At 56.6% G+C, this 13,828-nt stretch overlaps 1 protein-coding gene across 2 annotated transcripts; it reads right to left on the bottom strand.

Annotated features, from left to right (window-relative positions):
* Positions 1-5,661: 5,661 nt before the first annotated feature.
* Positions 5,662-12,710, bottom strand: BBC3 (BCL2 binding component 3). Of its 2 annotated transcripts, none has more exons than XM_059904127.1 (4): positions 12,623-12,710; positions 9,592-9,880; positions 7,999-8,189; positions 5,662-5,879 (listed from the first exon to the last, which is right to left on the bottom strand). In XM_059904127.1, exons 2-4 carry the CDS (start codon positions 9,863-9,865, stop codon positions 5,763-5,765), a joined length of 582 nt encoding a protein of 193 aa, XP_059760110.1. In that variant the 5' UTR covers positions 9,866-9,880; positions 12,623-12,710; the 3' UTR covers positions 5,662-5,762. The 2 variants fall into 2 exon arrangements, with proteins under 2 accessions (XP_059760110.1, XP_059760111.1); XM_059904128.1 differs by lacking the exon at positions 12,623-12,710 and adding an exon at positions 10,284-10,574.
* Between the last annotated feature and the right edge of the window lie 1,118 nt (positions 12,711-13,828).

Here is a 13,828-nt window from a genome sequence, read left to right as displayed (position 1 = left end):
CCGCACACCGCGGCAAAGAGTAGCTCCCGCTCACCGTGACTGGAGAAAGCCCGCGCGCAGGAACGAGGACCCAACGCAGCCAAAAATAAATAATACAAATTTAATTAAAAAAAAAAAGTGAGCGATGTTCTCATAACGGTTAAGTGACACTTAAGTAAAATGCCCCAAGTCCCACAGCTGGACGGGTCAGAGCTGTCGTTGGAGCGCCAGGTTTGTCTTGACTCAGCAGCACGTTCCAAGTCTCCTTACCCTCACTTGGCTTTTCCACGATGTAAATCGTCTGGCTGGTTTGAATGACTAAATCAGCTCCTTTCCTATTTCAGCCCTGTTGCAGTCAGTGAAAAAAAAACTGATCTCCTCTGAGAGGAAGAACTCAATTCCCCCAACCCTCCTGGTCACCTCTGCTCCCACCCTAGGTGAAGCTAGGGCTGCATTTTTGGAGCTGCCCCTTTCTGGGCCCTATTAGTGTTGAGTCAGGGAATCCTTGCATGAATCTTGCAGGGTCTCAGAAAATTTGAGCTAATTACACCCTTTACTTTGCAATGTGGGGCCTTGGTCACAAGGGGGAGCAGGCGGGTCTGCATGGATTAAAAACAAAATTGTTGAATCTTCTCTGAAGATTCTTTCAAACTTTTCCACCCCTGTACCTGTAATGGCAGAGATTGAGTGATCCCAAAAGGACCCCTTGGGAACCTGGGGGGTGGTGCTGGAAGCTGCCAGCCCTGGGCAGGAAATGTCTTTATTCTCTTTGCTCCAAATTTCATATTTTCCCATATTACATGTTGGTGTTATCATAAGAATGGATTTCCCTAAGTCTCCAGGAAGTCCACAGTGATTATCCTGTGCTTTCTAGCACCTCAGGAGATAATGTAGCCCACTTGAGAAAGGGGATCTGAGCTGAGAAGGTAGCAAATATTTTGGGTGTGCTGGAGTTATTAAATGAAAGGAAATGGGTTCTCTTTGGGGCTGCCAGCCTTCTCTACTCTGTACCCCACTTCTCTTGTCTCTGGTATGTGTAGCAGCCAAACTTCATTAGGTGCTCAATGGTTGAAGTTTCAGACAGAACGTTCTAGTGAACAGGTGCTACTCAAAACGAAAAAAAACGCTCTTGGTCCCATCGCAGCCCCACGTTCCATGATTTCCCTTTGCAGTGCAGACACTTTTTGTCAGTTTCTTGCTTTTTTTTTCTTTTTGGTAAGTATAAATGTATATCTATTGAGGTATCACCTATTTGCCCCTTTACAGGTGGGGAAACGGAAGTTTAGGTTGTAGTTGGCAAGCAAAAGAGTTTAAAATAATAGCTTACATGCTCACACTGCTTGCCTGATACCTTTCAAAATACTTGTACTTTAGCTAAATGGTTTGAATCCTCACAGCAACTCCATGAGGGTAGATACTGTCGTGCCCATATTGCAGGTGAAGAAAGAGCCTCACCCAACAAATCAAGGGTGGAATGTGGGCAGAGGGGGAAGGCTTCTGTACAGGACACCTAGTAAACATTCATTTAGTGGCTCAGCTTCTTGTGATCTTGGTGAAGACAAGAAAACTCTGGCTTTTCCTTCCCAAGGTCCTGAGACCTAGGAGTCACCCCTGAAAACCATCAGTCAGGCCCAGGTGCTCAGCCTTCAGCTGAGTCCAGAAGAGAGTGGCTTTTGTTTTTAAGCTTCTAGTAATAAACATTCAAGCAATATTTGTACAAGTCTAAGAGTCAAAAGATTCCTCTTCCCATGCCTGTCAGCTCAGCGTTGGCCACATAGCAGGAGCAGCTGACTTAACAGCTAAACTTGATTTTGGAGAGAAATGTGAGATGCTTTTTGTAGATGTTAGCTGTATCCCTTTTCATATTTACCTCCCAGAGGGCACCCTGGCAGCCACTGAGAGTGAATCCTTCCAGACTGTCAGGTTCAAACCTGGACTCTACCACCTAGCCACATGACCTTGGGCAAGTGACGTTTTTGTACCTCAGTCGCCCCATCTGTAAGATGGTAATAGTAGAACATTCCTCTGATATGTTGGGATTAAATGACTGAATATATTCTTTGAGTAGAAATCGCTCCGTGTTAGCTGCTATTACGCAGATTCACAAAATAACGATTTTTCTGCATTTTGCTTTTCCTCACTGTGTCTTGGAAGCCTTGTCAGTTCAAGTTTGGGATTACCTTGCTGGAGGCTGCACGGTTTGCAGGTGGCAGTGTATTAGCTGAGGGCTTCATTGCCAGGTCCTCTGAGCCTCGACTCTGCTACGTTGCAGAACCACTCGGCACCTGGGTTCCGAGAGCGAAGGCCACACAGATGACTTCAGGTGTTTCCCTCTGAACGACTGATCCCTCCTTTGTTTTTCTGGGAGCCCTTTGGACTTTGCTAACAAAATGTGGCCTTCTCTTGGCCTCGATTATCCCTGGGTCTCTGCTTCTTTCCCTCCAACCTGGATGATAGGGTGGAATTCCCCACTTTCAGTCCTTAAAAATGGTAGGTTTGGTTCTATTAAAAAGAAAATACAGGGCTTCCCTTGTGGCACAGTGGTTAAGAATCCGCCTGCCAATGCAGGGGACACGGGTGCGAGCCCTGGTCTGGGAAGATCCCACGTGCACAGAGCAGCCAAAAATAAATACATAAATAAATAAAGCAAAAGTTAATACATGTCTTGCGGAAGTTAAGGTGTGCAGATGTGATCCGTATGACAACTATAGCATGAAATCCATCATTTCATGGAGAAGTAGAGGGTCAGCAGGGATGTGCAGTGGCAGAGCTTCTGTATTTTAAGTGATGTGGTACAATAGACACATAGCAGATAGGTTAAAGATGAGTTTGTAATCCCTAGAGCAGTCCTAAAAAAATGCTGAAACACCAAAAGATACATTTAAAAGAATTCTTAAAAAGTATTCAAATAATCCAAGAGAAGGCAGGAGAGAGGAAGCAGAAACAAAAATCTGACGAAGAGAAAACAATAAAATCGTGACCTAATCCAACCAGATCAATGATTCAGCGACAGGAATTCCCTGGCAGTTCAGTAGTTAGGACTCAGGGCTTCCACTGCAGGGGGCCTGGGTTTAATCCCTGGTCCGGGAATCGGGATCCCACAAGCTGTGTGGCACGGCCAAAAGAAAAAAAAAATTAGTTCAGCAAACTGCTCCTGGACAGGGGAGGCTGTTGGTGGCAGGAGGAGGGTGCATTCTTTGCCAGGGGAGCAGTGAGGACCAAGTAGAGCTTCCCTGCCAGACGGTTGGGTGGGCACACCACCTCCCACCCCACCTCAGGGCCTTGGGCCCCATGCACAAGTATGTAAGCATGACGAAAATATGGAATAATACCATAGGATATACACCCAGTACCCACCATCATTTTGCTACTTGCTGTTCTTGCTATTATTTGTTGTTTATTCATAGGGATAAAGTTCTAGTTCATTCCAGTTCACTACTCTCTATTGTCCTGTTGTACAACAGCAGACTTGATTTACCCTTCCAACCGCTGTTGGTACTTAGGTGGTGGCTTTGCGCGTTGCCAACTCTTGGACACCTGTGCACGTTCACTTCTAAGGGAGACACAGCCAGGAAGGCACTTGCTGCCATAGGTATGTACATCCTCAAAGTTTTGCCAAATTCCTCTCCAAAATGATGGTTCCCGTTTCCCTCGGCCTGGCCTTTTAGAAGGGCCATTGCCTCTGAACTGCCCCTTTACCAGTGAGGACAGCCAGGAGAAGGGGCAGAGCTGGGTCTGAACCTCTGTCTGGGGCAGTCCTGTATGGAAGACAACACAGGGGAAGCATTCGGCTGGTTGCCCTATTTTCCCGAAGATCATGGTAGAAGCTCCCCTTCTTGTTTGGTGTTCTAATTTTTTGGCCACGCCGCGTGGCTTGTAGGATTTTAGTTCCCCCACCAGGGATTGAAACTGGGCCCTTGACAGTGAAAGCACTAAGTCCTAACCCCTGGACCTCCAGGGAATTCCCTCCCCTTCTTGTATTAATTCAACACAGGTTTTTAATGCTAGGCCTTACGGTTAAGAGTATGCTCGGGTGGCTACGTGGGTGAAGTTTCACCTTGATCCCAGATGTCACCTCTGTCTCCCTGAGGGCAGGGACCAGGTCCGTCTCATGACCGACAGTTCCCCAGGACTCCTCCCAGTGGGACTTCTGAGTAAGTTATAGGTCATTCATTTATTCCGTAAATATCAAGCCCCCCTGACATACTTTATCCAGTGGGGATAAAGTGAGGAGAAAACACCCAAAAAGGCCCTGTCCTCAGGGGCTTAGCTTTTAGTGGGAGCTGACGAGGGGTGCATGAAGGCTGGGTGCACACAGTGGCACCGGGGCTGTCCTTTTTTTTTAATTTTTATTTATTTATTTTTGGCTGCACTGGGGCTTCGTTGCTGCGCGTGGGCTTTCTCTAGTTGCGGTGAGCGGGGGCTACTCTTTTCGTTGCGGTGTGCGGGCTTCTCATTGCGGTGGCTTCTCTTGTTGCGGAGCACGGGCTCTAGGCTCGCGGGCTTCAGTAATTGTGGCACTCGGGCTCAGTAGTTGTGGCGCACGGGCTTAGTAGCTCCGTGGCATGTGGGATCTTCCTGGACCAGGGCTTGAACCCGTGTCCCCTGCATTGGCAGGTGGATTCTTAACCCCTGCGCCACCAGGGAAGTCCCCCGGAGCCGTCCTTTAAACACAAGGACACACACCTCAGGGGGATCTGCGCACTGCCCCGCACCTCCTCCGAGACAGGGCTCACAGATTCTGCGCAGGCCCCTCTGCAGGGAAGGAGAGCAGGAAGAGTATCCACTGTTCCAATCTGATTTTATTGAAAAGGAAACATACAAAAATCATGTACAAAAAAAATTAACCAAACATGTACAGAAAATTCATTCCGGTATCTACAGCAGCGCATATACAGTATCTTACAGGCTGGGCCATCCCTCCCCGCTCCCAGACTCCTCCCTCTTCTGAGATTCCCCCCCTCCCTGACTCCCCGTTTCCCCCCAGCGCTTCGCCCTGGGGACTAAGGCTGGGGCGGTTTCCGCCAAAATATCCCACCCCCCAAATGAATGCCAGTGGTCACACGTGCTCTCTTCTAAACCTATGCAATGGGATTGATGGGGGGGGCGGGGGGTGGTCTCGGGCAGAGCACAGGATTCACAGTCTGGGCCCCTCCTGGCCACCCCCAGATGAAGGTGAGGCGGGCATGCCCACCACCCGCCGGCTGGCTCAGGGAAGATGGCTGGGCGCTGGGCTGGGGCGGCCGTCACACGCACCCCACTCTCTGGCTCCAGGAGGCTAGTGGTCACGTTTGGCTCATTTGCTCTTCACGGGCCCCCTCCCCGGGAGGAGGGGGGGAAGCACCAGGGGCCTGAGGCCAGGCCCAAAGTGAAGGAGCACTGGGAGAGAGAGAGAGAGACCCCCCCCCCACCAGTGTCACCCCTGCAGCTGGAACGGGCAGCCAGCACCAGCAGCCTTTCCTGAGATGGTGATGGGCGGCAGAGGCGGGCGGCTCAGTCCCCACCGCCTCGGTCACCGCCGCCTTCAGACTCTGAGTCCGTCAGCCCTCTCTCCCCTGGCTCCTAAGCCAGGGACCCAGGAGTCCACATCTCCGTCAGTGCCCCCCAGGCTAGGCCGGGGCTGGGTCTGGAGTGGCTGCCCTGGCCCGCCCCTGGGACAGGCAGGGCTGGTAGTCCAGTATGCTACATGGTGCAGAAAAAGTCCCCCGCACTGGCCAGGGCGTCAGGAGGTGGGAGGGTCCTGCCCCCCACGTCCCCGACGTCCACCGGGCGGGTGCAGGCACCTAATTGGGCTCCATCTCCGGGGCTCCGCGGCCCCTGGGTAAGGGCAGGAGTCCCATGATGAGATTGTACAGGACCCTCCAGGGGGAGGGGCGGTGTCGCTGCTGCTCCTCTTGTCTCTAGGGAAAGAGAGCGAAGACCAAGTTAGAGTGGGCTTGAGATTGGGGCGCCTAGGTGGTCGGGTCGAAGGGCAGCGAGGAACGAGGCACGGTTCTAAGAGTGAGCTACGCCCTCAACCAACCCTCTGAGGTCGGTACTATCATTATTGTTCATCGGGTCCAGATACATTTCTCTGCCCACCTTGGGCCAAGGGCCTCTGGAACATGAGACTAGGACGGAAGGGATGCAGACAGCGTCTTCAGCACAGGGCCTGCACATATTAGCTGTGGTCTCCTAGTCCCTGGTCTCCAGATGAGAAAGTTACCCAACCAAAGTCACACGGGGCTGAGGGGTGGGGCTGGATTGCAGCCCATCTGCCCTCCTATAAAAGGCTGGTGAGCCACACAGAAGGGAGCAGGGAGCCCATAGTATCAGCAATTCTAGAACAATCCGTGGAAGAACTGGGAATGGTTCACCATCTGCACTGAAGCTGCACGGAAGTATGTCGAGGTAAAGCTAACCTTTCCTCAGTGGCAGGATGAAGGCTGGGGGTAGCCTCTAGGACCATCTCAGTTCCACAGTGTTAGAAACGAAGGAAGCTAGATACAAGAAAAGACTTCCCACCAATAAAGATTAACAATACTAAAAAACTTATGAATATCTATAGTACTCTCCACTCCCTGTACTGAATGCAGGGCTAAATCCGGTGCTAGTTAGCAGGGCCCACCTAATCTCATCCCCACAAGGTGGGAAGGAGAAACCCATTTTATAGATGTGAACAAGAAGGTCAGATAAACCATCCTAATGATCCTAATGGGTGGCTGGGGGTGGGCTGCCTGGTACCAGCCTGCCTCCGTATCACTCCCCACTAAACTCTGCAGCCAGGAGAAGGTGGCCAAGGGGGCACATCAGATTGGCAGAAATTTAAAAGCCTGCCGCTGTTTCACTGCTGTGGAGTGCCACCTGGCACAGTCACCTTGGTGAGCAGGCTATCATTTACTAAGGCTGAGGGCCGGCAGACCAGCCAGGTATCTGCTCTGGAGACACATGCGTGCACCTGGAGATGTGTATTTTTTGGAAGAGCCAAAAAAAAAAAAAAAAAAAAAAAAAAACCCAAACCAACCAACCAACAAAAATAAATAAATAAGTAAATAAAATTTTGAGACATTTCTGGAAAGTCCTAAATACCCACCAATGAGAAAATGAACAAGGATACTACATGTCGATCCAATAAAATGCTACATGGCCGTGAAAACGAATGAATTAAAGCTCCTTTGCCCATATGGATGAATCTCAAGCATAACACTGAGAAGCGGGGAGTTTGGAGAGGAACACATACTATATCACGTATATTAAGTCTGAAACGCCCCACAATCCTAAGCATTGTTTGTGACCTGGTAAATATGTAGTAAAAGAATCAACACCTGCAGAGGAATGGACAGGCCAATTTGAGAGGTTTGAGAGGTTTCCTTTGGAAGGGGTGAGGGGAAGAGGGTCAGGGAGGGAAACAAGGAGCTTCACAACATCCGGTTTTTGTTTTTTCTTTGAATAAGCAAGCAGTGTGGGTGTAATGTTCAGGTTGGACAGATCTGGGTGGTGGGCGCCCTGGTGTTTGTTATTCTCTGTTCACTGCTGCAGGCTTCAAATATTTTGCTTTAATGAGAGGCCTGGCTGTGGGCCTTGGGGGCGGGGCCTCCAACGGGGCGGGGCTTCCGGCGGGGCGGGGCTCCCGGGCCCGCCCCCGGCCCGCCCGGGAAGCGGGGTGGCGCGCCGCAGCAGCGCGGGCGGGTGGGAGGGGCGGGCGCGGCCGCGCCGCCGCTGCTGACTCACCGGCTATAAATAGCCCGGGATATATGAGCCGCTCAGTCGAGCGCCGCCCTCAGTCCCCGCGGCCGCGGACCCCGGGCGCGCAGCAGGGCTCGCGGATACCCCGGCCCCGGCCCTCCCCCGGGCCATGACAGCCGCGGCGCGGGCCCTAGCCCTACGGCGGCTCCGCGGACACGCCGTCCCTCCCACCTGCCTGTCCCCAGCGCGACCCCGCCGCGCAGGGCGGCAGCTGCCGCACATCTGGCTGGGCTGCCGCAGCCCCCTCCCCGGCGGGAAGTCCCACCTGCCGTCTACCCCTCCCCCAGCACTCACCCGCCGCTCGTACAGCGCGTTGAGATCGTCCGCCATCCGCCGCAGCTGGGCCCCGATCTCTCGGGCCCACTGCTCCTCCTCCCCCCGGACTCCCGGGGCCGCTTGGGTGGGGCCGCCCGCCAGGGCCCCCGGGGCGCTGGGCACTGGCGATTCCAGGTGCTGCTCCGCGGGCGAGAGTGAGGGCTGAGGACCTGGGAAAAGCCGAGGGCCGTGGTCACACCCACCACCCCTCTAGGCCCTGAGGTGTCCCGGGGGAACCAGTTATCCAGGGCCTACTTCTCCCTTTTCCAGCCGCCTGATTTCTCTCCTGCTCCCCACCTCATTTTAGAGATTCTGTTTTCCCCTTTAAGAGCCAGATTTCTCAGCTCCTACTCCCCAGGCAAAAAAGAAGTCCTGGGGAGGCCTTCCTGGGGTCACCTGTCTAGCCAGCTACCACCTCACTACCCGTGTGAGTCTGGAAGTGCTTCCTCTTATCCTACCTAAATACTTCCCTTCCAAAACGGTGCCAAATTTTGACTGCTCCACTCAACAGATGGGGAAACTGAGGCTCACCCTAAGAAGTGGCCCAAGGTCACACAGGGCTACGGTGACTGACTACACCCAGAGTCACAAGCCTCAGGTCTCCTGCCCTCTAGTGTCCAACCACAGTGAAGCCACACCCCCGGATGTGGCCGAGGCCTGGAAACCAGAAGGCCAGACTGTGGCTGCCTCTGAGCAGGGGCCTGGGGGCTGGGATGCGGGAGATGCCTTCCTGCCTCCTCCCCACAGGCACATTCTGAGCTCCCCTGGCGTCTCTTCCTCCCTTCTGTCACGCCAGGTCCTGGCACGAGGGATCCCTGAGACCTAAAATCAGGGCCTCAGTTTCCACACCTGTGACTCTGGTCTAGAAATCGGGTCTCCTCTTGCCTCTGCTGCCAGGGAACAGAGCCGGGGAAGTTTTCTCTCTCCTGATCTCTCTGGGGTCCGGGGACGGGGTAGGGAGGGAAACCGGGACAATCTTTCCATTGCCACCGAGTGTGCCGGCTGGGATGGGGCTAGCCGGGCACCACGGAGTTAACAGCCCATCAGGCAGGGGACCTTTAACCCTTCCCTCCCCAAGACCCGTCTCCCACCCTTTCCCCATACCATTGCCCCTCCCCCTCTCCTTCCTCCGGCCGGACTGCAGAGAGGGCGGGCCCTGGCCAAAGAGATGCAGATAAAAGGCAAAAGGCCACACTCGACCCCTCCCCACTGTCCAGAAGTGACAGTCATCTCTGCCCACTCTCTCCAGCTACAGCCCTCAGGGGGCTTCAGGGGACCCAGACCGGGAGAAGGGGGCTTGGAAACAGCTGTTGCCCCAGGCCCGGAAAAGACCGTGGGCTGCAACTCGGGGACTGCAGTCAGATTCCAGGAGGGACTTCCCATTCGGCCTCCCCCCACCCCCTGCCTCCCACTCAGTCTTCCTGCTTCTTGCAACACAAAGACCACACTGGCCACACCCTCCCCGTGGCCCGGCCGGCTCGCCACCTCCCCCCCACTCGCTCCCACTTTTCCGGTTCCTCCGTGTCTCTCTTTCCCGGCTCCCAGCATCCCTGGTGCGGGGCGGGCACTCACCGTCGGGGCGCGGGCCTCGGGGCCGGCTGCGAGGACCCCCAGGCCAGCGGGGGGCCCCCAGGGCGGCGGTGACGGCGGGCGGGGCGGTGGGGGCGCAGAGGTAGGCGGCGGGCAGCAGGGCGGGGGCGGCGGGGGCGGCAGGCAGGCCGGGTTCGCAGAGGCCGCAGGATACGGCCGAGGGCACCAGGCGGCTGAGGGGGAAGGGACGCGGGCCGTCGCGGGCCAGGCCCTCTACGGGCTCGGGAGAGCTGCCCTCCTGGCGTGCTCGGGCCATGGCGCTCCCTGGGGCCTGCAGGACAGGGCAGAGGGGTGCGGTCAGCCGGGAAGTGCAGGGGGCGCAGGGCCCCACGACGCACCCACCCCACCCGGGGTACACAGGGCACCCCACTCCTGTACGCATGGCAGGCCAGGCAGCCCAGGGCTGGCGCCCACAACACACGCAGGGCCCAGACGGAGGGGACCGTAGGTGTGCGTGATGGCCCCTCAAGACACACCCTTCCGCAGGGGCTGACCCGAGGCCGGGGCTGGCCGGAATAGCCTCCCGTGCACATGGTGATGGGCACACATGAGGGACAAGGAGGCACAGGATGGCTGTCACAGCAAGGACAAGGGCTCAGGCAGGACCCAGACTTGTGGGTCTGTCAGGCGTGTGTGTGTGTATGAGGGCTGACAGCCCCGCAACACAAACTCACCCAACGTGGGACTCACACAGGGCCTGGGCTGGTGGGATTAACTTCCGGAACACAGTGATGGGCACACAGGGAGGGCAGCCAGGCACTGTGATGCCTCGCAACACACACGGGGACTCACACAGGACCCAAAGGGGTGTGTGTGGAGGGTACACAACACACACACAAAGGCCAACGCAGGACTGGCCAGCCAGACCTCCCACCTCGTCTCCCATTTGCACAAAAACATTGAGATGTCCCAGGACACACACATACAAACACTGACCAAAACGTGGACACACACATACACACAGACCACAGGAAGAACTATCCACACAAGGCGTACTGGCCGGCACAACCCATCCCCTCCACCCCATACACACACATATACAAACTGTCAGGATCTCACCCGCTGAGCCACTGTTAATAGGCCCACAGACACACACGTACACACTATGCAGCCATCAGAAGCACAGACAGAAACACACACCAAATAGGCACTGCCACACTTCTCAAACACACATGCCCCTCCCGACAACACACACGCAATAGATAAGACCTACACACCTCAGGACTCACACACATATCAACACAAAACAGACCTCCATGGACACACACACGGACCGACACAACCGAAACACACCCACTTGTCACCAACTCTCAGACCCCAGGACACATGTAAAGCTGGCACACACAGACACATGTCATCAGACCCAGATGCATCACCACATGCCGGCAACAACACAGAGACGCAACAGAACAGCAGACGTCAACCCTCCCTCCTCCCCCAACCTGCAAACACCATCACCAACTGTCAGCCCCGGACACACGCGCAAATGCACGCGTGCGCGCGCGCACACACACACACACACACACACACACTACAGCTAACTCTAATCCTACACTGCCCTGGCAGCGCGCACACCTAAAGCACCCACAGAAAACACTGGTCTCACGTGACTGACATAAACACTACACACACGCAGCCCACATGACACACATGAGCCAGCCGATCAGAGACAAGCCCCTCAGACCCAACACACACACACACACACACACACACACACACACACACGGGCTCAGACACAGCCCCATACAAGAGGCTGCCAGCAACATCCACTGACTGCTCTGCTCAGACCCCCCAGAGCCCAGCTCCTCAATTCCCAGACGCCGATGCCAGACACACAAGGCAAACACAGACCAGACAACCCCCAGCACACACACACACAGACACACACACCACGCAGAACTCACACAGACACCTGGAGAGAAAACAGACATCGGCACTGGGCAGGCACACCATCACAAACGCTTAGCTGAGCCACATGCCCTGGAGATATACACAGACAGTCACAGACAGTACACACAGGCAAGACACACAAGCATACACAAACACAGCACATCGGGCAAGACACACACATGTAAACACAAACAGCTCACTCAAGCAACACACCAACACACTACAACCACACACTATAACACAGGCAGGCAATACAGACCCACAGAATCACCCCCAAACAGCACACACAGACAACTCTCACAGAGGACACAACACAGGTACACCACACATAAACAGAGCACCCGCCTTCAGGCGCGGCGTACACAGACAGAACCCCACACAAACACGCATGGGGACGGCGCGCACACCACGACGGGCCACAGCCCCACCATTCCCCGGGACTGACACAAGCACTCCCTGCAGACCCCAGCACAAACTCGGAGCCAGACACACGCACACACCCAGGCGAGACACCTGCAGATCCACAACCCCGCACACGCGCGCTCCCACGGCGGGCCCAGAAGCCCCCCTGCGCTGTCACAACCCCCCCCCCCAACCCCGCCGCCGCCACGTGCGCCCGCCCCGCCCGCCAGGCGAGCGCGGGGCCAATAACAGGCTGTTGCTGGGGCGCAGCCCCCGCCCGCAGGAGCCGCAGACTTCACGGCCCGCGAGCCGCCCCCTGTCGCCGCCCCCGGCGGGCGCGCGCGCCCGGGGTGTGGCCGCCCCTCCACGCCGTCCCCCCCTACCCCCCGCCCCTCCCGGACTGCAGGGGCCGGGGCAGTCGGGGTCGACTCACTTCCCCGGGGCCGCACTGGCCGCCAGGGGGCGCTGCCGAGCCCGCACCCCATTGTTTGTAAACAAACCCGTCAGACCGCTGAGGCACCTGCGCTCTCGGACCCTCAGTGCCTCCCGCCCAGCGACACCAGCCTCATGGGGGGTGGGGAGGGCAGGGAGAGAGGGAGGCACGGTGTAGGGACTCAGCGCCCCCCCACTGCTCTCCGAGTGCACTCCCGCCACCTCCTCCAGGGAGCCCACCCGGCCTGGCCAATCGCCGCTGGCTGGGACTTGGGGCGCGCACACTCACCCCGGGGGCATGAACACGCCGGAGGGGACGGTGATGGGGGGCGGGCGGCTTCCTTCAGGAGGGCGCGCCCGCCGAGCGCCGCTCGCTGCGGCTGCTGCTGTGGCTGCTGCTGCTGCTGCTCTAACTGCAGTGGCTGCCGCTGTTGCCGTTGCTGTTGCTGCCTCGGCTGCTCCTCGGGCCGCAGGCGCGTCCGCGTCCTGGCCGCCGCTGCTGCTGGTTTCGCTGCCGCCGCCGCCACCAGGCACCCGCTCGCATGTGGCTCGCGCCGCGTCTCAGGCCGCCCGGCGGATCCCGGGCCCGCTCGGCGGCAGCCCCGCCCCGCCCCGCCCCGCCCCCGCCTGGCGGGTCCCACGCCCCGCCCCCGCGTGACGCCACTGCCCCGCCCGCCAGCCGCGGACAAGTCGGGACTTGCTGGCGCGCGCCGCGCCCCCAACCTCGGCGCGGGGGGTTTCCCTGCAGCCGGGGGCGGGGCAGGGCCTGGCCTGGGGCTCGGAGGCGCGCTGATCGGCCGCCCAGACAGCGGGACAGCCGGACACACACATTGACACACTGACTGGGACCCACAGACACACACACCCAGAGACGTGTACGCAGACTGACCGTCTGGCGCTCCAGGGTACACAAAGTCACGTGCTGACAGGGCCTCGGGGACAAGCCGACTCGCAGACACACAAATGCACACCCTGGACAGAGGCGTGGACGCACAAACTCACACGCTGACGGAGCACTCACACATCCAGACACAAATACATAACCTGACTTGCTAACAGGGTCACTGGGACGCACAGACTGACATAATGTCAGGGACACACACAGTTGCACAAACACCCACACTGCTGAGCACACGTAGACCCACAAACCTATCAGGTTCACAAGCATGCCCACTGAGCAGGTACCCACAACACACACACAGTCGCGGGCCCACATAGACACAGGCTGAGAGCTTCTCAGGAAATAGAAACTTCCTGATAGGCTCAGCTGAACACACACACAACACCTGTCACAGGGACACTTGGACACACAGCTTGATCTCGATGAAACTCCTACAGAGACACACACACACACAAACACACCCACCCCAGCTCACAGCTGACACATTAAAATTGTCAGAAATTGACCCTCACAGACACAGATCAAGTCAGACATAAAAAGACTGACTCCCCCCACCAACAGACAGTCACAAAGTCACATCTGTGACAGGTTCCT

Source organism: Balaenoptera ricei, chromosome 19 (genome assembly GCF_028023285.1).
Source record: "Balaenoptera ricei isolate mBalRic1 chromosome 19, mBalRic1.hap2, whole genome shotgun sequence".
NCBI lineage: Eukaryota > Metazoa > Chordata > Mammalia > Artiodactyla > Balaenopteridae > Balaenoptera > Balaenoptera ricei.
The sequence above is the reverse complement of the archived record's forward strand: the minus strand, read 5'-3'. Positions and strand labels throughout refer to the sequence as shown.

Bases quoted from the DNA above. Each gene is read 5' to 3' on its own strand.
- BBC3 (XM_059904127.1), bottom strand. From the start codon at position 9,865: ATGGCCCGAGCACGCCAGGAGGGCAGCTCTCCCGAGCCCGTAGAGGGC. The intron at 8,190-9,591 runs GTGAGTGCCCGC...GGCTTTTCCCAG, and splicing joins CCGAGGCCCGCGCCCCGACG to GTCCTCAGCCCTCACTCTCG. The intron at 5,880-7,998 runs GTGAGTGCTGGG...CTCTTTCCCTAG, and splicing joins ACGCGCTGTACGAGCGGCGG to AGACAAGAGGAGCAGCAGCG.